We start from the raw sequence: 23,784 nt of genomic DNA on the forward strand, positions 1-23,784 counted from the left end.
AGACTGCCTGTTTTTTTTTTTTTTTTTTAAATCGGTACATAAAGAAAAACAAGTAGCAACATACATGTGACAGAAAGGGCTTTAATGGAGCCAGACAAGAAATAGAAACATCAGCAGCATCAGTGGTATGATGTACAGAAATGACGTCATGAAGTTATTGACACGTGGGCACTGCAAGCTGAAGGTCCTGAGAGAAGATGAACACACACGCAAGGCCACCGGCACAAGCGTGCGTCACAGTCCCATGCACCACTTAAGTCTAAAACCCGGAGGCTGAAATAAAAAATGTGCTACTTTTAACCTCGGCGAGGTGTTATTAAACCTGCTTATTCAAAATTAAGTCGTATAATTTAAACAGAAAATAAGCTAACGGAAAGCAATTTGAGTTTCTTAAATTTCAAATATTCATAGTCTGGTCCAACCTAGCCCAATGTTTTAATTAACTTAATCTCAAGTAAGAGCTTAAGAGTTGGCGATTATTAGTAGTGCACTCATGGGTGCACTCGTAGCGGGATCACAAAAAAGAAAACTCGAGTCAATCCTCAAACCGCACACTCAATTACAAATGAGGTGCTTTTCCGTGGTAACGAGTCACCGGTCGTGGTTACCGCGCAACAAATGATTGAACCCTCTGTCTCTTGGTTGTTTATCTTCAGACATGGTGGTTTCTTTTCTATCGAATGAGAGGTAGATGGGACGTTATGATTTATCATGTACTATTCAACAAATATGATTTCAAATTTGCAAACTCCCATTCTACATGTCTGAACAGAATTAAAGTTTTTTTTTTTTTCTGCATACAGTCAACTCAATGGAGCTCAAGAGCTACATGAACGCAATGAGCTAAATAATTTAGAACTGCTTTTTTTGCACCAGGTATCCTGACTTGATACTCAAATATGAGCAGCTGTTCATGAAAAGAAGAAAAGGGGTCTAAGGATTCTTCAAGTAACTTATCAGGTTCCGTCTTGCCTCCTTTTGAAATGAGCCAACAGTTGTGGTTGCACACTGCCAACGGCCCAGTTGGAACGCGACTTGACATTTTAACTGCGACGCGTTTGGATGAATTGATTATCAAAAGTCACGTTGGGCCCCCCCGTCCCCCTTTTGAGCGGCGACCAACCGCTGCCGCCTTCCATGCTGGCAACGGCCAATGAGAGTAATCAAGAGAGTACTTATTGGCGCAACGGGGCTAGCTGATAATTCGGCTAATGGACTGCAAGGAAGGGAACTCGTCGTTCTCCCTCATGTGCAGCGTTTTGTGGGAGTTGAAATCCTTCAGGGCTAGCACCTGTCTACACGTGGGGCACACCTGGCAGTCCAGCTCGGAGGCGGCGTTAACCTGTGCGCTAGGCGTCTGCCACACGTTTTTTTTGTTCTTATTCTTCCTTCCGCCTCCCCCCATCCCTGACTGTTTCTCCAGAGCCTTGCAGTCTCCGTGCGCCGACAGGAGCTCCTGCTGCTTGACTGTGTCGGGGAGGAGCACCAGCAGCTCGTTGAAGATGCGGTTGAAATTGTCGCCCAGCAGGTCTTTGCAGCTGCGGTGATAATGGGTCGCGGATAGGGCGCCCTGGAAACGTTTGGAGAGTGTCAGGGGTGATAGGAAAAAATATCAAGTGGAATTTGAATTACAGTGGAGACCGTCACGATTCACTCGGGGAAAACGGCTGCTCTTATTTGTAACCCGAGGTTGTTTATCATTCACCTGTGCTGGAGGGGCTCACTGTCCTTTGCCTTTCTATACTCAATATTCTAAAATCAGAAATCAAGCTTTTGCAAATACACATCTACATCACTCAAGCCTAATTCTGAGTAAAATAACAAAAAAATCCTTAACTTTAATGACGACAATTGACTTAAACATTTTAAGCAGTTATACAAGTTTAAATAGAAGTTTACCGCTATTAATAGTAATACAAAAACAATGAAATGTGTACTTACCCTTAAGTTTGATGACAATGAAGAAGCAAATATGAGGAAATGTAGATGGAGCGACTTTGCTTAAAAATGCTCCTTTCATTCCACGTTTATTACGAATGTCGACCATATTCTATTTAGCACGACAGAGCGCAAAACGCATTGTTTTCCCGCTTTGCAATAAGGTGGCGGTTCACAGTATTCCCCTTGAAATTGAGTATACTCCTTGAAATGTACTTAAATTGAACATGTACACACACACAATGAAAGCGCGTTTAACCAACATTTGCCACTGTCGGGCAGAAACCTCCCATGTTTGTTCAATTGCATATTTTTCCCACACAGGTGTGTGTACAAAATCTAAATATACATTCATGCATTTTAGGTACCTGTCTGAATTGTGCCGAGTAGTTCTTGAACTGATTGAACTTGGACTCATCATCATGAAGGTACATCCGAATGGACTGGATCAGTTCCTGGTTCCTTTGATGGAAGTCCTCCGGAACCAGGTAATCACTGTTGGATGATTTAGGGAGCCTGTCGGAGGGGAAATAAAACAGTAAGGCACCACTAAAAAAAATAAAATAAAAATGTGTTGATGTGCGGGGAGAAATTGTCCTTACGGGTTGCTTGCCAAAGGAGGGGTCTCCACCACATTACTGTTGAGTGGGATACCAGTGAAGCCTGGAGGCGGCTTAGTGGCCAAGAGTGCCAAGCCGGGTGGAGGTGGTGGCATTGAGGAGGATAAAGCTGGAGTTGATGACTTTGTTGGGAAGGAGGTCTTGAAGCCTGCGTGACATCATGTTCATGTTTTACTAACAGCAACGATCTCACATTAAGGCTTTTTGAGCAGAGCCAAATGAAGCACGTTAAGTTAGAAAGCAGGCACACAAAGATCAGGTCTTTACCTGGAGGTGGCTTCTTAGTCTTGAGGGCCGGGAAGTCTTCCTCTTGTTCTACAAACGCATCTGCGCTAGGTTGCGGCGGTGCCGTGACCGACTCTTTACTAATGGCCGGTTTCTCGTTGAAGCCGTTAACCAATCGGCTCGCTGCTGTCAGCGCCGCGGCGCCGGAGGGCTTGTTCCTCGTTTTTTCAGGAACGTTCTCCTTTTGAGCCGTGGTTTCCACCGAAAGAGTCTTTGCTGGAGCACCCTGTGTTCCTGATGCTGAAGAGTTTGTAGGAGAGCTGGAGTTCTTTTGTTTTTTCTTTTTGCTGGTTTTAGTGGTAGGGGGGTCACCGCTCTGGTTCGGAGTGGGGGGGCTGCTGGTGGCAGTTAAAGGTTTGCTGCCATTTCCTTTAACCGTAAGCAGAGACGATATGTCGAGCATGGTGGGCACCGAGCGGAACTGCTGCTGCGTCATTCCGCCGCTCTCGTCGTCTGAGGACGAAGGCGAGCGTAAGGGAGCGACTTTTAAGTTCTCCCCGACTTTCTTTTTTCTCCTTGACGATGACGAGCTTGAGGAGGTAAGGAGTTGGGGGCCGTGGGATGCTGAGGAGAGTGGAGGGGGAGGCCTAGAAGACGGCGGGGGCTGAGCCTTGGGCGGGGCTGGTGCAGTGTGAGTGGACCACGCAGAGCTCTTGCCCGTTGCAGATTTTCGGGGCTGGATTTTGGACACCAGAGCAGGGAAGTCCTCCTCTTGAAAAGAAGATGACTTTTTGGGTTGGGCAGGATAGGATGGTGTCAAGGGGGTTGCGACATTAACTACTGAGAGGCTGGGGAAGTCATCTTCCTTCAGAGTCCTGGGACCCGAGGGGACCACCGGTGAAGAGGATTTCACACTGCACACACACACAAACATATTTGAACTCATTGCAAGTTGCGTGGGTGGTTTTTGTACCGTGTTGTGTTTTATTACATGGCAGGAGGTGCGGCAGCACCCAACACTGGAAAGTCATCTTCCTCCTCCATGGGATTCAAACTCCTCATTGTCCTTACTGCAAAAAGGTGACAACAAAAGCATTACAGCTACTGCTGGTCAATCTAAAGTAAATTGTAGAAATAAAGAAAATGTATCTTGTTGACCTGGAGGTTTACTTGTTGGTTTGGTTGGTCCAGTCAGCGCTTCTGATTCAGTTCTCTCTGTCCTCTCTTCCCGATAATATTTGGGAGCGCTCCTCTCCAGCGCAGCCATTCGAGCCTCTTGTCGACGTAAGGCCATTGAAGCCCGCATAGCGGCCGCCACCTCTCTGTCCTCTTCCTCGCTGCACAGAACATAACAAAACAATCCCGTGAATGGCTGGAATGTGCCTTAACAGCAACAGACGGATATATTAGGAAGAGACAAAATTGCCGCATGGGTTTTATCACTCCACAGTGAGACGTTCCACGCCTATTAAGACTCACCGAGAGTACCGCCAGCTCTTCTGTCCCATCTGAGGTCTTCCCCTTCCTCCTCGTTGATGACGGGCCTCCTCATAATCCTCCCCGGTCACCATACCTGATAGACACAAACGCTTCCATTGAACTTCAACAGATCCGTTGCATCGCAATAGAGCGTGGGTCGAACCTTCATTCCTCCTCTGTTGTCTCGGAGCCAAGTTGAACTGCAGGTCGATGTGGCGGTTTTGGCGGGCCTCGGCGCGGCTCTTGCTGTGCGCCGAAGCCTTATGTGCCTTGTAGTCGATCTCGGTACGGAATGCGTGGGTGAACTGCTCGGTGGCACATACGCCCTCCTCACACAGATAGTGACTTTCTCTGAAGTGCTCACTTAAGTACTGGTAATCACTGCAAACGCAACAGTTTGGACGACACAGTTTTAACACAACCAAAAAAACTTTTTCACACATCATGGCAAGGTGGCCTGTGCGCTGTCACACACCTATAATATTCCTGAGAGCCGTCAGCATCACAAAAGTGGCAGAAGTAGTGGTCCTTCCGCAAGTGTTTGAGCAGCTCGTCGTTGTCGAGGTAGCGGTCGTCGCAGAATTTACAGAGGGGGTGTCCCCTGTGACTGGTGTCATCTGGATCTCCGTGCGCTCGATGGCGTGCGAGTTCTTTGCGGTTGTACCACTTTCGCTCATGGGAAAAGATCTGGGGGTGGAAGTTAAGAATTGAATCATAACTGAGATTATATATAAAATATAATAGACTAACACTTTAGAGCCAAAACAATACAGACTAAAACACTTCAATAAATGTTGACATCTATATCTCCACAAAATGCAACCATGTTCTACCTAAAACAGTGACCAAAATAATGTCAGCACCTTCTCACAATCAGTAAAGGTAACAATACCTTCAAATGCTTTGTGCAGAGTTTACAACAAAAAAGCTCATGCTGCTTCCTCATGTGTTGCTCCAGCTCCACAAACTTTGAGAAGATCTTAGCTTCGGCACAACAGGGACATTGTGCCAACAGCAAGTGCCTGAGGAAACCAAGACAGGAATTAACCACAACATAAAATGATTATCTGATGGAAAAAATTATGCAACCAATTCATTACACAAAACTGACCTGTACTGAGCATAGATCTTCTCATCACCAAAATAGATGTCATGCTTCTTGTCACAGGGGAACTGCTGATGGGGCAGAGAAGAAAAGGCCTCCGGAGACTTTACAAACACCACCTGAGAACAACATTGAGGTAAATATATTTAACATCCATTCACTCTATGGACAATTCCCCCAAAAAATTGCACAGACATTGTGTAGCAAGTTCAAATTCAAGAAAAGCACCTTTAATATCTTTAATTGAGACTACACAGCTACCTTGATGTATGTGCAATATGTAGTGTTGGATTGATTCAAAATAAAAGATGACTTTGGTATAGCATTGTTCAGCAGTGTAGCTTGTTGACCAGAGCGAGAGACGAATGGAAGATTATCCATTACCGCGCATAAATCAGACATGTATGTTTGGTTATAATACGAGCAATAGTTCTTAATACAATAAAATTTTAGATTGTGCTGTCATTTAAGTCGCGCTACCACAAAAGAAGCTAGTGCGACTGGTGGCTAGCTAGCAAGCTTGTTGTCAACGTATTTTATGTATTCCGCCATTTTCAATACATTCCCAGTGTATTTTTTGTCACTATTTTTAAACAGAAGTTTATACATTTTCACTGGGAGAATACCGTGGCCTAGCTAGCATGGCTAAGCGTCATCCTCGAGCCACAGTAATGTCGATATCCGCACCTTGTCGAGCTCTTCCCGGCAGACGGCGCAGTACTTCTGCTCGCAGAGCACTCTCATTTTGGTGGAGCAGCGATAACACACCGGGTGGTCGCATTTTCCGAAGGCGAAGATGTCGCTATCTTGACAGCACAAAACACAGTGCTTCTCCGTTTCCTTAGAGATTGTTGAATCCATGATCGAGTAAAAACAAAAAAGAGAGAGAAAATGCCTAATGAGTCCAGCCGCTGACACTGTCGTGCTTACGTAATTGCGAGTCTAAAATGACGTGGAACGTAACGCTTTACCTATGATCTATATGTCATGGGGATTAACTGCTCACAGCTCACAGTAGTGGTACTTCGCGCAAACATATTGTATGTAGATCTACATACGATATTCCACGTGGGAGACAACATGCGGCGAGCGCCTTCATCCGGGTTTGCGCAATATGCTTTTATACAACTGGTCAAACGAATATGACGTAACGTCTTTGAATTGAAATTCATTTGGATTTAATCAAATTTCCATGGAAAACAAAATGGCTGACGTTACTGAAATGATAACCAATTATTTAAAATAAAATGTAGATTTTAAAACGGTTAAAATAACCTGATATAGTGGCTTGGGTTTTATGTACTCAATTGCAAAGACTAAGTAATTTCTTTCATCTGGAACGGCTTCAAAAAAAGTAAAAAGCAAAAAGATTCAGTGAGAGAGTGTATCTTTACTGATCTAATTTGAAAATTAATGAAGAGCTTCTGACCAACATAATGTCCGGTCATGTGATCTATGACAATGGTGTATTGTTGCACAAGTACTATGTTGGTGAGATAGTCCAATGCATTTTGCTATTGAGCGTTTCTTTGGTGGTTCCTCAATCCCATGACTCTGAAAGTGCAGCTGGCAATCTTCTCATAGAGAAGGAACATGAGGGCCGCAGTCAGCACCGTCTGCATCAACTTGGCCTCCAGGCCTTTAAACAGACCTAACATGCCAAATTTCCTAGGGAAGGAGAAATCAAATTAAATACATCTACTATAAAACGGGTCTTACTAGTAAAACTAGTTTTTTCTCGTTTTTCTGCACACACCAAACTGCTGATGCAGGCATGATGGCACAAGTGACAAGACTAATGTCGCAAGGTCCTAAGTAATCTATATTGTGTTATTAAAAAAAAAACATACTGTTTGCTATAATGAGACATTTTTAGATTCACCTCACTCTGTTGACAAGCAAACACTTGATTGTCATGAGACTGGACAGCAGCGTGGACTTGCTTGTTGACTTGTTGAACTGACCGAACTGTGGAGATTAAAAATAAATAAACAGGAATTTGGGTGGATATATTAGTGTGTGGAAAAATTAGGGAGACGTGCAGAACACCTACCCTAAGAATCGACTGAACAGTTTGCAGTGGGTAAGTCACAGTGGTGGCAACAGCTTTGGCCACTGCCCCAATCATGAAAACTTCAATAGATGCGAGCTGAAGGGAAAAAGAGAAAATGTATGCAAAAGTTGAATTTGGAAAATACACGTGTGCATATTTGTGCAACTAAATTGATTTTTAATTGCCTGCTCATATAAATTTGATTATATAGGCCACATTGGTGGTGGAAACACTTTTATGATTTCTCTTGATCTCGAACAGGGACGTTTTTACCAACTTGCATGACTTAAGTGTAGAGTTGATTATGCAAATTTGCATGGAGCCAAACACTTCCCTTTTTTTATTTCTCTCTTAGTTGGTGCTTTGATCATATGCTGTGACTGAGCTCAAAGACTAAAAGGACTTTCCACACTCGTTTTGATCAGACGCAATCCCGACATTCCCCTTGACATTTGCTTGATCCTCAAAAGAATCATGTGAGAGGAATTAGCAAGGCTCATTTGGTGCATCCTCACAATGAAGTCTGCTTGTGATTTCACTTATCCTTCTATGCAGCATTTGTATTGTACGTGAAAAGATTGTGAAATAAATGGTGAGGCGGGAAATGGTGTTGGAGTGAACCTTGTTCCTCACCTCTCTGGGTACTCCTTTCTTCAATTGCCTCTTCAGACCTTCATAAATCATAAACTGGATGGCAGGGTTGAGGACCAGCAGTAGGGAGGGAAAGGTGCCGTTCCATAGTGCCCCAACGCCCTCGTCGCGGGTAATCTGCACGAATGCATCTACCAAAAACATTTAAAATTAATCCCAGCCGGAGAATTAAGAATAAATAGCAATACATGACATCACCGGATTTAGTTTACCTAAAATACCACGGTAGTAAGTGGTATGAATATCTGTGTTGTGAAACTTGGAGCCCTGGAGCTTCAGTCGTGTGTTGACGACCCACAGTGGAGTGGTTACTAGCACATTTACAACACCTGGGGGAGACAAAGAAGTTTTTTTTCAGTTCTTATCAATAACTTCGAGTAATGAAGTGTAGCATTAACATTTTCAAGTGGGTTTAATGGAAGCAAGACAGAGGCAAAATTTATGCACACAGAAGAAAATACCCAATTTGAGCCAACTGCAAAACAAAGCATGTTACCTGCAGCTATTCCGACCAGTAAGTCAGTGTGAGGTGCTGATTTATGTCTCTTCAGCCAACTGGCCTTCAGGCTGTGGAAGCAGTAGAAGTAGACAAAATTGGAGCAGCACAGGCTGCAGATGACTGGGAACCAACCTCTGTACGGAGCTCGTCTGCAGAAAGGGGCACAAAATGCACAATTATTTTATTTATACTTTCAAAAACTGCAAACTTTGAGAATAATCCACATTTTTTAGTAAATGAAAGTGCATGTGCCCTGCAATTGACCCATACCCGGTTGATGGCTTGTTATAAAGTTCCATAGATACTCACAATCCCTCCTCCTTGATTATTTCTGCTAGAATTGCTAGAGTTGACGCGGCTTTCCTCTTCTCATCCACTTCAACACACACATTGAATAAAAACTTTATATACAAACGGCATTCAATAAATAGATACATATATAGATGCAATTAAGACGTTTGTACCTTGAAGTCTCAGTCTGGCAGTATCCAGAGGGAAGAATACTGTCATGGCTGTCACACTTCCCTAAAACAAATTACGATTATTCATGGAATAAAAGCATGAAAAATGGAAAGATTTGTATGCATAACCATTTTAGAATCTATAAAATAAACGTCATTCGTAAATGTTTTAACAAGCACGAGTAAGCAAATATAATTTCATTGTCAGTAGCAAAATTAAACCATAATTTACGTGACTCAACTTTGCGTAGTTTTTTTAAGTAATCCGTTCTAAATGCAGACGAAAGTTTTATGTGTAGGCTATATTAATAGAAGCAATACTACAACGTTAGTACAGTAATTAGCTAACAATGATAGAACTAAACAAGCTAACTCACCATTGCTCCGGACACAGCATGCACCAAACCCTCATACGACAAAACCTCAAAACTCATGTTGATCAAATTATAAAACTATTTAACCACAATAAGAAGAAAGTCAACGCCTTAATCTGATTTCCCCCGCCTAAATCTGATTTTTTTTTACATCTGCAGTTTACAGATCCACCGCTTCCTGCAGTTTACGTTCACTTGTCAGCACAGGTGCATTGTGGGTAATGTAGTTGCTAGCGACTGGATATCCTCGCAAGAAAGTGTCAAAAATGTGTTTTTATTTACACATTAAAATAAATATTTACAGTGTGGTTGACTATTACATTATTTAATTAAATCATGTCATACTTGGATATGATAATAATATTCGGTGAACATACAATATATACAAAAATACATACTTGGCGAGGCAATACGTTCTCTTTCATAACCTTGTCTTGTATCTTTAGGGACTTTGTATTGTCTGTGGAAAATACATGCTTGACTGGTTTCCCAAATGAACTGGAATAAATAAAATCAATGCATAATTAACCAGACTATGAGTCTCCATCCCATTCTTGAAGCCACTCCTCACACTGTCGCCTCTGCTCATCACTCTCCACTTTACTGTTTTTTTTCAACCTCTTCTCTTCTTTCTCTCTCACTCGTTCCCTCTCCATCGCCTTCACTTGTCTCTGCTCCTCCATCCTTTGCTCCAGCAGGGCGCCTACGGTGTCTTTTAGGGGTCGCAAAGTGCGCTGCGGGATCCATTTTGGGTCCACCGAGGGCAGGAAGGGGTCGCCTGCGTAAACGAGTAAGGGTTCAGGGTCCAGGGGGATGTGGAGGAGGTGGGCGTGAAGCATCATGCGGAAGGGGCCGTTGTCGGCTCCTGAGCTGTAGGTGAAGTCCCCGACGATGGGGTGGCCTATTGCACTGCAGTGGACCCTTAACTGGTGGGTCCGGCCTGGGACACACATATGTATCATTTCTAAAGTACCATTTGCTGGTCCATTATAAACTTCACCGTATGTTACCTGTAAAAGGCTGCAACAGCACCTTGGTGACAGGTTCACCATCATACAAGCCATACTCCAACACTGTCAGCGCAGTCTGGCATGGTTTGGAATTCTCACAACCTGATAAGAGGAAGACAAGACGATGCTTGAAGAAAGAAGCAAAATTTCTTTTTTACTGTATAATAACTGTAATTTTACTGTATGAGAGAAAATGTCATTTTTGCATCCTCCAAGCATACCATCTGTTCCCTCAATACACATCATATGTGTTTTTCCCTCTGAAGTATTCTTGCCAATGGAGAAATTAAGGGTTTGTATCTCTTCTTCCACCAATCCACGGACCTACAAACAAATAAAAACATATCTATTGGCATACATTTTACAAAATTGTGTGTTTTACTGCATACATACCAGGGCAAGGTAGGCCTTGGTGACAGTCCGCTCCTTGAAACAGCGATACGCCTGGCCGGCTGCAGCCTTATTGAGTGCCACACATAGGGCGCCGCTTGTCGAGAAATCCAACTGATGACAGAACCTGGTATGGCAAGAGGGGAGCAGATAATATTCATTAACAACCATTAATTTGCAATCTGACACTTTAAGGTCACCAATAATGCTGCTGCTGCAACATTAGTAAGAATTCACCTGAATCCATAGTACGTGTTGGGGTCTGCCAGTTGAGGAAAGCGGTGGCGAAGTTGAGCCTGCACCGTGTTTTTTTCATACCACATCTTGCTGTCAATGCGGATGTCCCAGTGCTTGTCCACCACGATGTAATCATCACTCTGAAAGAGCACGCTAAGTCTTTCCACGCTGGCCGGCTCCATTAGACGTCACAAAATACACCTTACAAACACATTAGAATATTTATTTATGCCACACCATCGAGAGCTTCTAAGCTCGCATCTAAGATAAAGAATTCGACTCAAATGAATTAAACACAACGTAATAGTAAGTATGATCTAACACTATCATGTGGTAACCTAACAAATTATTTTTAGCAGATTTAACTCATCCAAGACACATACAAATCATATTTTTCATACATACCAAATTTCAACTCTTCAAGTCATGTTGTTGTGATAGTGGTGACAAAGGTTGTACTTCCGTTTGTGGCTAACGCTAATTAAGGAGATCAAGCGGTGGGGCGCCATCTACTGGACTGGCGACTAAATGCAACATTGTTGAAAATGTCAAAAAAACAAAGATAACAGCGTTTTAATTGGTGATGTCAATTATAATCTTAATTTTATCAATACATATATCGTGATTATTGTGATATTTTATTTATCATGTTATTAAAAATAAAACATTAGCTTCAATTTAAATTATTCAATCACTCATGGTGAATATGAAACATTCACTGGTTTCGGTTTCAAGGGCATTGCGTTTATTGAATGTACTTAATCTGTCTGTGTGGTGTCAGTAAATAGTCTTCCTTGTCAGGCATCAATTGATTACCACCTCCATAATCCCTCACCTCAAACTCACCTCTGACAGTGGTAAACACCTCGGATGAAACTCCTGATGTGGCACCGGTTAGCACAAATAATAATATAAAATATAAATAATATAATTACAGTGCACCGTTAATAAAATGCTCACCCAGTTTGTGATCTAATGTCAATATTACAGTTTTTAGAAACATATTGTTCTGATTCTTTCAGAGGATAATCTCTTCACGCTGTATGACAGTTAACACTCGGGAATTATTTCACAATTGCCACTTCATAATCCAAACTGCGTGTCTATGTTGCATAAGACCTCGGAGGAAATTAATACAATAACCTGGGCACACACATGCACGTGACACTGACAAAGAGGAGATCCTTGCTGATCTCCGTCAAATGCGTTTGAACATTTTTCCATGGATTCCTGCTCTTGGAAAGATGCTAAGATTTTTCTTCTCATTTTCTTTTGGATTTCACTGACTTCCATCTGGCTCACTTTCACTTGGATTTGAAATCATTTGTCTTTGCAGCTCAAGAAGAAGTCAGGATAAAAGTCATATTTTATCCCTGTTGTCCTAACCGACCAGACGAGCAAACTGGATCTTCTGTGACCTTACAAAGCGGACAACACCTAAAAACCTGTGTGCCTTTGTCTGCCGTCTTGTTGCGGTAACATGCATAACAAGTCGTTCTTGCAGGCTCGCTGCGAGGAGCCTATCATGACTTCAGACTGGGGCCTCCTGCTGCTGCTGGCTCTGCTGCTGCTGGCCTTGCTCTATGCGTTCCTTTATCTGCCCGCCGTCGCCCACCGCGCCCTTCTGGAGCAGGCCATCCGCAGCAACAACACCACATCGTCTGAAAAGGAGGACTGGCTCTCTGACGAGTAGGATTTCATATTTGAACACTCTCCATGCATTCATTACCACTATCTGTTATTTTATCTTTAAATATTCTCTGAGACCTTGAGTGGATGTTTTGCTGTCATTCATTTACCGTATTTTCTGCACTATAAGGCGCACCTAAAAACCTCCAATTTTCTCAAAAGCCGCCTTATAATCAGGTGCGCCTTATATATGGACCAATATTGAGCCACTACAGCAGGCGTGTCCAAAGTCCGGCCCGCGGGCCAAATGTATATATCTTATATATGGACAAAGTTTTAAAAATGGGCCATTCATTGAAGGTGCGCCTTATAGTGCGGAAAATACGGTACTACAATTTAAAAAAAAAATAGAATGTTGGTTCTTTTCAATTGCCTTTAATAAAAGATACAGCATACAAGATTTGACACAGATATTGAACAGTGATCGCTCCGCAATTCAATTGACCGCCGCTGTTCAGCTTGCCCTGCTTTAACGAAGATCCATTTGAATCATATTTATAGTCAACCTTCAACACCTGGATATGACACCGTGTTTTTTTGTTTTTGTTTTTTCAAACCACCTTTTTACAATGACGTATAAAACCAAAAGAGATACTCTCTTCTTAAACCATGCAACACCGAACAAGCCAACGTTTACGATTATTCATGAATTACAACAAGTCGAATGAATTCATTGTTCATCAATATTGACAATATCCTGTCTACCACACGGGTCAGTATTTCTACCGGGGATGAATAAATCACACCTGAATGTATGTTTCCTATTTACAGAACATGTCTAAAAATGTTCTCCATTCTCGCCGAGGTTAGGCACACTGGCAGAATCAAATCACATCGAATATCTTCTTATTTTGATGTCATGCAATGCAACTCTTACATTGGATATCATTTGATGATGCCGGTGTACCTAATATTGTGGTCAGTGGCCAACGAGTGTGATAAGTATCAAATCCTACACATGCATTTCTTTCTACACTATACACAGTCCAATTGTTTGTGTCTTTCAATGGCCCAAAAAAAGCTTCACAAAGACCCGAAAAGTTTTCCGCTTTAAAAGCAAAACGTTGCAAAAAAAAAAAAAAAAAAAGTCTACGTGATGAGGTTAGCTCTTTTTGAAATGTGGTTCTTATAATATGTAATGTGCTACTTCAAAGTTTGTACTTATCTACATGAAATATGTGTCAGCAGAATAATGTGCTCTAATTACGGCAATTAATTACAAAAGGACTTAATATTCCAGTTGAGACAGAAGTTATTGTGCATGTGTTTTTTTTTTTCTTTCGTTTGTCTCTTTTGGATGCTATTAAATCCTCGTGTTGTTTTGTGCTGCACTCCAGTCCACTGCACCTGATTCTAACGATTTATGAAATTTATGACATAATAAACAAGACCATATAGGCGCAGCAATAGCATCTTTTCCATTTTTTTTTTTCTTCACAGATTTTGCTTGCAGTTTGATAAGATCCACTGTTGCTAAGTGACATCATATGAGGCATGAGGAGAATGGCTTCTCTGGAAATTTCACAATCTTTTCAATGCAAGACAAAGGCTACACTTCTCTAAACGTCCCTTTTGTGTTTTTAAGAGAGTTGCGTACATAGATGCAGATAAGAGAAGAAGAAAAGCATCAAAGATGCACTTTGGGGGACAAGAGAAGAAGAGACTTTCTTCAAGAAACAGAGTGGAACCAGAAGAGCACCTCTACTCATCCGAGTCCTTCTTGATCTCCAGGTTCCAGTCCCAGGTTGAGTAGATGTTCTTGTCGTCGTCGGTGAAGTGGGATTTGATTTGGTAGAGGCCGCGCGAGACCAAGCCTTGAGGCGTCTCATCGGTAGGGAACGCAAACTCGTGTTCGTTCTCACGAGGACAGTAACTGCCCATCATGTAGGACACCTTGTCCACTGCGGGGACAAAAGGAGTGGACAAAATGGGTCACGTAAAAAGTTCTAACCCAATCCCAGATCTCAATTAAAGTAATTAGTAAATAAAATAATAATAATAATAATAATAATAATAAATCATAATAATAATATAGATTTTTTTATTTGGCAACCTTTAGGGCAAAACTTACATTTGACTAATAATAATAATAATGATAATGATAATAATAATAATAATAATAATAATAATAATGATATAGATTTTTTCTTTGGCAACCTTTAGGGCAAAACTTACATTTGACTCCTTTTCTGAAAGTCACATGATGGTACTTCAAGCCAGCAACAATTTCTTTGTTGACCTGCAAACACACACACACACACACACACACACACACACACACACACACACACACACACACACACACACATCAAAATAAATAAATAAATCGCCACTGTGAAGAATTTCCAATTAACATTTAGTTTAATTATTAGAAAAATTCTGGAAATTGCTTTTGTGTTCACTCGATGTTGAGCACTGTGAATATTTGTTGAGCAAATGTGCAAGGCCCAGCAGACTGGCTAGGTGCACAATATTAGGAACACTTTCAAACATGGCTTTCCTCTTACCTTAAAGTGTATTTTCAGCTTGTATTTCACTCCTTCCTTTAAGGTGAACGTCTTCTCCTTCAAGCTGTTCGCATCTCCTGGACAAAGACATCACATGACCTCAGCCTACCATCACGACATTTGACCTCAAAGTGGTGACCACAAGCATCAACATTCAGATCGCTCTTTTCTTCTGTTCAAAAGCCAAGTTAACGTTATTTCACCGTGAGCTTGAATGGCTCCATGCTGAAGGAGAGGAAGTTTGAAAAGCAATCAGATATGGATTCACTGCTTAATCCTTTTATATCTCAATTTAAATCGGAGCATTGGTCTTGAGTGCTTCCTAATGGACAGGGAAGCAGGAAGTACGATAGCAAAACGAGGCTAATAAAAACAGCCCGGGGTTGTGTTGATAACACGCACGCACACACAGGTTAGAGGTTCCTTATTAAAAATAAATGTCCATGTGACACACTCAGGCATTTAAGTAAATGCAGACATTATTCTTCCTCTATTTCATGTTAAGCCTCCCGAATCACAGCTCCAATTGTTCTCATTGCAAAAGGATTAAATTATTCTACTATGAGATGAATTGTGGCACATTTACTCCACTGCTTGGCCTCCCTCTCAATTCCCTCGCTCTCCATACATTTCTCTCGTCTCCGGAGGCACAGGAGCGAGAGAAGCTGCTGAGAAAATAGGTCACGCCGTCTAGCTGTTCTCCTCAGACATATTGTACATAACATACATGCATAAAACGTTGGTGGTCCGACTGAAGCTGAAGTCAAAGCAAAAATGGCCGCTTTTGTGTATATTAAATTTTTACTCTCCATCAATTTTTATATAAAATATATATTCTGAGGCATGATTAGAAATATATTTCACCACCACCCTGTTTGTTTGCATTATCTCATATTGAATCATTTCCAGGAGCATCTGAGTCATTTCCAGCAATTCAGCAAACATTAAATATAACACAATGCATTTTTTTAATGTGTCCATTTGTAGGACAGGAAATTATTCCGCACAAAGTTTTTATATGGAAATGTGTGAATGCAAGCAAATCCCTACACTTGTACAGCACATGAATACATGCATGAATGCAGACCAACGCACACACCTCACACTAGCTCCCCGTCCCTAGCTGCTGCCTCCGCTTGTGCCCAGGGGGAAATGTCAATAATGCCCACTAAGCAAACATTTAGCTCTCTCGCTCTTTCTCTCTCTCTCTCCCTCTTTGGACACACCCAATGCAGACATTCTGCTTGTGAATGCAGCACAACTTGATGGGATGCCTTGCTCCGGGGCAGCCTGGTGATTTGTGTTGGCAGTAGAGTGTACCAGGAGTAAGAATTAAGGAAACACTTTATGGTGTGTGTGTTTGTGTACCTGTCAGATTGATGGTGACCGATCCGGATGGCTCATCAAATAACAGGGTCAGTTTGGTCACCTGGACATTCGGGCCGGAGAAGTCTGCAGAATATGACATTTATGAAGGCAATATTTTCCTTGGGTCATGAAATTTAAAAAAAAAAATGAGAATGTGATGAAATGAATACAACAGATGCATTGTGTTATGTTCTAGTCTGTGTCGATCTTGTGATATCAGATGTCAGCCTGACAGTGCGATATGAGATGCTGCTGAGCAAGCACTTTTGTGTGCATGTGTGTGTGTGTGTGTAATCAGAACTTGATGACTTCAACTGCATCCATGTACAGGAGCCGTTACATTGATTGAATGAGAGCTGCAGTAGTAACATGGCCGCTGGGATGAATCATGCTAACATATACACAAACCTGACATCATCGGTCGGTTCCCCAGCAACGTCTGCTTGTATTTCACCAGACTCTCGTCATCTTTGTCCAGTTCCTGAATCTCCTGCAAAGTTTTCTGAGCCGGCGGATTGTAGTTGAGGTTCCGGTCGTCTTCTTCCTCCTCCAACGGCAAATCCCTCTTGTCCATCAAGAATCCTTTCAAAGATTAATGGATGGTGTTAAAGAGAAATATTTTTTAGTCACACACAACTAAAATAATCTAAGTGCAGACAAGCATGGATAATAGGAGTAATATTTTAAACTAATGATCACAATTAGCTAAATTAGTTATTAACTATGAAGTCACCATTGATCTGGAGACATTTATTTTGATGCTTTCTGTGTGACCTTTTATAAAGTGACCCGATTTAGTCGCTTTGTGTGATCATTTGAGGCAATAAATTCATACCACAACCTGCTGTTTACTCTGGCATCTGTTTTAATGAGACGCATCAGCTCGGTATGTGGAGGTAATTGGATGGCAGGAAGTACACAAACACACACACGCACAAGAATGCATATAATCACTTTGTGTTATAGATTCAGTCAATATATTAGCGTAATGTGTCACACACACATATACACACGTGTATCCCTGCACCGCTCGCTTCCAGCAGCACCACACCCATTCTGAGCTCAACGTGCTTGCCTTTGTCCGTTACCATAGCAACTCTTTCAACTCCCTTCCCGGTGACATCATCGCTTCGCTTCGATGTGACTGAAGGTACACCCCTCGGCCACATGAATTTTCATTTGACGTGATAAAACATCCGTCCGGGCAGCCATCATTTTATATGTACACCCAATGTCATACGCCGGGGTCGCCGAGAAGGGGGAGGGGTGGGGCAGACACCTGTCAGTCAAATAGATGAGACATAAAGACCCAAGATGATTGACATTTCTTGGCCGTCGTATATGGTAACTGACTGAATTCCTGATTTTTTTCCAGCAAAAGCCTGATTTGAATTTCATGAGGCTCATAATGTATGTGTTTAATTCCTATTGGGCCCCTACGGAAGAAATGGTATTGTTTAAATTCAATGCGGTTAATGAATGTAACATTACCTCATAAATGATTTGCCCACCAGCATCTATCCATCCATTCATTTTCAACACCCTTTATCAAACTTTACCTTCCCTTCTGCAAAAATCCACGATCACAATGTTCTGGTCTCCAGGCTGCTGACCTGGCACACTGACTATACCTCTTCTCATTTATTTTTAAAAAGCAAGCTCTCACAGAAATTCCATCGGCTATGTTTTAACATGGATTCAATAAACTATATTGTAATAATTACTCTCATGCCTATATATGCTTACAAAATCAAAATTAAATATTCATATTTTTACTGATTGGTTAAAGCTATAGTGTTTTGTTCAGGTTGACAAACGCAAAAGAAATGCACAGACAAAATAGTTGTATGAATAATTTAGGTTCTTCTTTGGGTACTTGCAGAAAACAAATAATTACAGAAGTCTATCTCCATTGTCATCAGTGGTGCATTGGAATGACAGTTCCAAACTCCAGCAACACTCTTAACTTGCAACCAAATCAAATCGCGTCAGCCAGAGGCCTATTTGGTCACATGACAAATTAAGAGACTCGGGTGTTGCTGTGGGCTTCGCTAGTTAAATCAACATGTAAAAATCAACACACAGTTTGGCAGGCAATAGATTGCTTCGGGCGGAGGAAAGTGAGAAATGATGCTCACAATGGAAAGCAAAATTACACAACACGATTGGCAATGATACGTATTAAAAGTATCATTGTTGTTATAAATGGTATAAATATGCTATACTCGCAAAAAAAAAAATCAATAAATAATCTAACGAACATACAATGGAGACGTCGAAGTGGAAAATGAGCCAATTGGTGGCACTTGTTTTACTCTCAAACCAAATTTCCTAATCCACTGAAAAAAAAAATGAAATTTAAGTTGTTGTATAGATTTCTTTAAAATATATATATCTGGAACCTGATGATTCCATTTTGTGCAACCCAAACAAAAGTGAATTCAACAGCATTTTTTTTCAGTGTGTGAAGTAATGTCAAAAACTTTTTTTTTCCCCCCGGGCTAAATTATCACCATCATTACACATAATATATATTTTTAATCAAAATGCGACCGAAATATGTAAATAAGACAACCTCTGTAAAGTACAACGATAACACGATACCGTCAAGTACTTATATTTTATAGGCCTTGCTGTTATTAATGAGATAAATCTCCAGCCAGCGTGGCATCTGCTTGATCAAATCCAGCCATTTAACTCGATTAAAGAAGAAAGCATCAACAGATTACATTCATTCCAACGTGACGACGAGACCGCTATCGATCCGCCCAACGCCGGCTGCCCCGTCAGCACTCCGAATGGACCCTGCTTCCGAGCTGAGTGACACCCGACGCACACGTGTGTCATAACCGACATACAATAACTCCGCCGGCCTCCGTTTATTATGATTACACAGACCTCAAACACACGCGTGCACGTTCAATAGCCTTTTATTATCATGGCGGGCTTGTCGATACCGTTTACGACCGGGGAGGAAATGCAGCTAGTGCTCACTTGGTATTTAAATTAGTTTTTAGCAGCAATACATAAGACCTGTTTGAGACAAAGCTAGCTGCCTGGGGACTCTGTAGTTAAATTTTGGAATTAATGGGTCCCTCAAGGCCTCAGAAGTGAATCTTTTTTTTATTTATTTACATTATAAACTAAGCTTGTTTTTGGATTTTACAGAAATATTGCAGGAATGTTGTGTGAGTAAGAATGCAAGGATGAATGAGTGCATGGCGGAGGTTAATCCAACGGTGGGTGATCCAAAGAATGAAAAGAAGGAAGAGGAGAGAAAACCAGGTCAAAAATGATGGAGGATGGGAAATGAAAGAGCGAGTAGGCATTATTTTCATGTAAAATGATTGAGGGAGGAAAAGAAGGGTGGGGCCCAGTGTGGAGAAAAACGAGAGAAAGGATTCGATTTGAATGAACTTCAAGACTGCAAAACTATTAGAGGCCTTTTTTCTTTTTTGCTGCATCATGTTAGTTTTAACCGAATGAAACGATCTGTGCGTGGGTTTCAGGAGTGCTGTCTTCAAAAGCATGTCTGAGGTTTTTTTTTTTTTTTTACTGCCAACTAATGGCTTTCGTGGCTCCGTGAAGAGCCACAAAGCCTTATGGGTACATGGATTTAAATGCAAACATCAGTATGCAAAGATGCTTATAATAACTGTGGCACTATGACGAGTTTCCAGCTTCAGCATGATCGACTTTGAGATTTGGTTACATTCAATGACGTTAAAATAAGTGGACCAGTAAGAGTTGCGCAATACTTGACGATGTTGCTTGGTTAGCTTCACAAAGTGAAGGTTGGTTGTGGGTTTTGTGTAGAATTTGAATCTGCTTTTCTTTTCCTGGGTACTTAAAAAAAAGAAAAAAAATCATGGTAGATTAACTGAAGATTCTAATTTGTCTCCAGCTGTGAATTTTATCTTGCTTAGTTTTAATAGACTGACCCTACATTAATTAACAGATTCAACCTACATTAATTAACTGCACTACCATAATTAAATTAAGCTTATTGAACCTAAGTAAATTAAATTGGACCCAATCATATTCATTGTGAAATAAACTAAAATAAATTATGTTGACCATTAAAATGCTTAAAGAAAAGCAGTAAATTAGGATTGATTTTTTTTCTTGACCACTTCTCTGCCTCATTTGACTTTGACCTCATTTGAGTCTCTGACTTTGGACAAGAACACCCATGATTGGTCGCCAGCCAATTATAAGACACCCAAAGACAAACAACCATCAACACTCGAGAACATTCATCTCCAAGTGCTCCATAGCAAAAACCAACGCAAGAGAGTATTTAAATTGTGTCACTTCTGCTCATTTTCTCTATATTCAGCGTATTTCATTCACTTCTCCTTTTCTTATGAGTCTTAAAATGTCTTCATCTGTCATAAACTTCAAAAAGTCCCTACACACCTGCGTGTGGGGAAACCCCGGAACCTTCTGCCATCTGTCACTGTTAAGCACTACTGCAGAGAGGCCATCAAACACACGCATACAAACACACACACGGCAAATTCAGAAGTTGGTGACATCATTTGTGTGCTGTGTCATCACATTGGGCCGTACACAAAAAGAATTATTTGCACATGACAGAATTTCCCTTTGCAACTCCCCATCCATACATTTGAAGACAATTCAATCTTGTGTGAAGTGAAGAAACACAACCGTATGGGCACAACCGCTATGATGCAGGGAGACAAACACACTCACACACACACACATGATCAATAGCTATTGATTTGCTATCTTTGGCTTGTCTTGGCAGCGTTTCATGTCGGACATAAAAATGTCCACACCCGCCAAGATTGAGACATATGGCGTACGTGTGTGTGCACACACACACGCCCTTTAAATGTGGACATGTAAATGTTAAATAGCGAATGAAACAATTATGAAGTTGTCTAACACATAATAAATCTAGTGAAGTTGTACTGGACTAGTCAAAGAGACCACACACACACACATGCACGCACACACACGCACGGCCGGCCTCACCTCTATAGCACATAGTTAGCCACAGCAGCTCCAGTACCTGACCCCCAAACTCACAGGCGTCCACTCCCAGCATGCTGCCTCTGTGCGGGGCTACGCTCAACGTGACAACTGGGTAGGGAAGAACCGGGGAAGCAGGGAACCCTCCACAGGTAGCCCTCAAAAAAAGTAGAGCATCCACTAAAGTGAAGAAAAAAAAGAACGGGGTCAGGCGTGCATTTTCCTCCTCTGAGTCAAATACAACAAAAGGGAGATTTTGGAGAGGAAAGCAGAAAGAGGGAGGCAGAGGCACGGAGGTTATCCTTGGGTGTGGATGTGAGGGGGGGGAGTGGGAGAGAGAGAGAAAGAGAGAGAGTGAGAGAGCGAGCGAGGAGGAGAGAGGAGGGTGAGGCAGCTTTCCACACTTCTTCCCACTGCTTCTTTCCTCGTCAGTGACAAAAAAAAGGAATACAGACAAAAGCAAAAGTGTAAGATGCTTTTTAATGTGGATGCAGCATGGCTGGCTGCAGTAGTGTGATACTCAGACGCTGGCTATCGATTCGTAGCTGTGCATCCACCGCTCCCCCCCCCCCTGCACGCCTCCCACCCCCATCGTTCACGGTACCTCTGTCATGAGCCCAGAGACTGCAATGAGCTCATCCTTTAACCCTCCCTCCCCTCACCTCTTTACACCTCATTCCCTCTCACGCACTCGTGCGTTCTTTGACTTCCCTTCTCCATATTTTATTCTCACGCGAGGTGTCCTCTCCCTCCGTCCGTCCATTTGTCACCCCGTCATCATCGTTTCTTTCCATCTCACGTCTTCTTTATCTCCCTGTGGGTGACCACACCCTGATGCACCCACAACTCCTGAGTCTTTACTCATCCTCCTATTTTCATCCTCAAAAATGGAGGGGGGGTGCATCTGCCACTAGACAATCAAACATTGGTCTCTTGTTAGGAGTGCAGCTTTCCAAATGAGTCTTAAATATTCTCTTATAGAAACCATTTGGACAATCGACTATGTATATTTATTGCAAGCAAACAGAAGCCAGATGGGCTTTAAGTGTATGTTGCTAAAAAAGAAGATTCAGGGGGATGAATGAATTTCAGATATTAAGTGAGAAAAGTGAAAAGGGCTTAAGGAATTAATGTTGCTGTCTGATTTCAAAGTTAATCACTACAAACACATTCTCACAAAGGCCAAACGATTCTTAAAGGGAAAGCCAAGTCAAAAAATGTCTTCACAATAATATGTTCGATGCATCTCCACTAGTCTAAACACGAACTTTTGATTAATACTAGTCAAATATGAATTAAGCGTCAAAATCCACCCATTTTTATCCATCTCAGTATGCAGCCATTTTGTCACCTGCTGTGGACTAAAAATGACATCACAATGCCTAAGTAAATGTCACGTGACCAAAGGTCAAGCCGTGATTGGCCGTTACCTGACCCCCAAGTGTCAAACTGCTGAATGCCATTGTAAAGACCTTTTGACTTGACATTCCCATTAATGTTCCGTTCAGTAGGCAAGTAATGTGCTGCCTTAAAAAACAATCTTATCCGAAGATGTGCACATGCATACCTCAGACCCAGACAAAGGTCCAATATGTGACTCAAGCTTCATTCCTCCACCAAATTGTGTTAAAAAGCACCCTGCGGATTTCAGGTTTATCAGGATGTGGCACCCTGTAAAACAACACAAACGACGAAAACCTCGTTAGTGGTCGAAATACAACAGCACTGTGAAGTGCAGAGCAAACATAAACCTAGCACTGAATCAAAAAACCACGGCAGATTCCACCAATGAAAACGTCACTTTAAAACCACTATGAGCTAAACCAATATCTTAAAATGGTTAACGACAACCAAAATGAATGTGATAGAACGGCCTCACTCTATCAATCGGCCTGCCAGTGGCAGCAGTGAGTCTCTCTCTCCTGTCTGTTTTAAAGCAAGCCGAGCATAAAGCTATTATATTCCTATTGCTTTATGGAAATATAAATCAAAGGCGGCAGTGGTCCCAGGTGGGGGGCCCATCTATAAAAATGTGTGGCTGAACCCCGCAGCCTGGATGGTGTCATAAAGAGTGTGTCAGTGGAAAAGACTCTGGGGCTTTAACTGTGCATTATCACAATTTTCTTCGTCAAACGGGACAAAACTGTTTAAGTACCAACGCGGGGCGAAACCCGCCATTG

General features: G+C 41.8%; 4 protein-coding genes across 4 annotated transcripts; all 4 read right to left on the reverse strand.

Annotated features, from left to right (window-relative positions):
• Positions 1–63: 63 nt before the first annotated feature.
• znf598 (zinc finger protein 598) lies at positions 64–6,474 on the reverse strand. Its single transcript, XM_088358108.1, has 12 exons — positions 6,055–6,474; positions 5,374–5,486; positions 5,155–5,284; positions 4,738–4,949; positions 4,426–4,643; positions 4,263–4,356; positions 3,942–4,120; positions 3,775–3,853; positions 2,826–3,697; positions 2,541–2,706; positions 2,307–2,454; positions 64–1,570 (listed from the first exon to the last, which is right to left on the reverse strand). The coding sequence occupies exons 1-12, from the start codon at positions 6,226–6,228 to the stop codon at positions 1,193–1,195; spliced, it is 2,763 nt and encodes a 920-aa protein (XP_088214234.1). The 5' UTR covers positions 6,229–6,474; the 3' UTR covers positions 64–1,192.
• A 263-nt stretch (positions 6,475–6,737) lies between these two features.
• Positions 6,738–9,607, reverse strand: slc25a17 (solute carrier family 25 member 17). Its single transcript, XM_088358111.1, has 9 exons — positions 9,409–9,607; positions 9,035–9,095; positions 8,880–8,946; positions 8,568–8,719; positions 8,284–8,400; positions 8,054–8,202; positions 7,421–7,516; positions 7,250–7,335; positions 6,738–7,035 (listed from the first exon to the last, which is right to left on the reverse strand). Exons 1-9 carry the CDS (start codon positions 9,463–9,465, stop codon positions 6,882–6,884), a joined length of 939 nt encoding a protein of 312 aa, XP_088214237.1. The 5' UTR covers positions 9,466–9,607; the 3' UTR covers positions 6,738–6,881.
• A 56-nt stretch (positions 9,608–9,663) lies between these two features.
• rpusd1 (RNA pseudouridine synthase domain containing 1) lies at positions 9,664–11,550 on the reverse strand. Its single transcript, XM_088358112.1, has 6 exons — positions 11,448–11,550; positions 11,043–11,243; positions 10,809–10,932; positions 10,637–10,739; positions 10,416–10,517; positions 9,664–10,345 (listed from the first exon to the last, which is right to left on the reverse strand). Exons 2-6 carry the CDS (start codon positions 11,222–11,224, stop codon positions 9,939–9,941), a joined length of 918 nt encoding a protein of 305 aa, XP_088214238.1. The 5' UTR covers positions 11,225–11,243; positions 11,448–11,550; the 3' UTR covers positions 9,664–9,938.
• A 1,540-nt stretch (positions 11,551–13,090) lies between these two features.
• arhgdig (Rho GDP dissociation inhibitor gamma) lies at positions 13,091–21,749 on the reverse strand. The gene is made up of 6 exons (XM_088357445.1): positions 21,608–21,749; positions 17,015–17,188; positions 16,607–16,690; positions 15,239–15,315; positions 14,907–14,970; positions 13,091–14,632 (listed from the first exon to the last, which is right to left on the reverse strand). The coding sequence occupies exons 1-6, from the start codon at positions 21,678–21,680 to the stop codon at positions 14,433–14,435; spliced, it is 672 nt and encodes a 223-aa protein (XP_088213571.1). The 5' UTR covers positions 21,681–21,749; the 3' UTR covers positions 13,091–14,432.
• Between the last annotated feature and the right edge of the window lie 2,035 nt (positions 21,750–23,784).

This window comes from Syngnathus floridae, chromosome 17 (assembly GCF_059516105.1).
Source record: "Syngnathus floridae isolate MCC-2025c chromosome 17, RoL_Sflo_1.0, whole genome shotgun sequence".
Lineage (NCBI taxonomy): Eukaryota > Metazoa > Chordata > Actinopteri > Syngnathiformes > Syngnathidae > Syngnathus > Syngnathus floridae.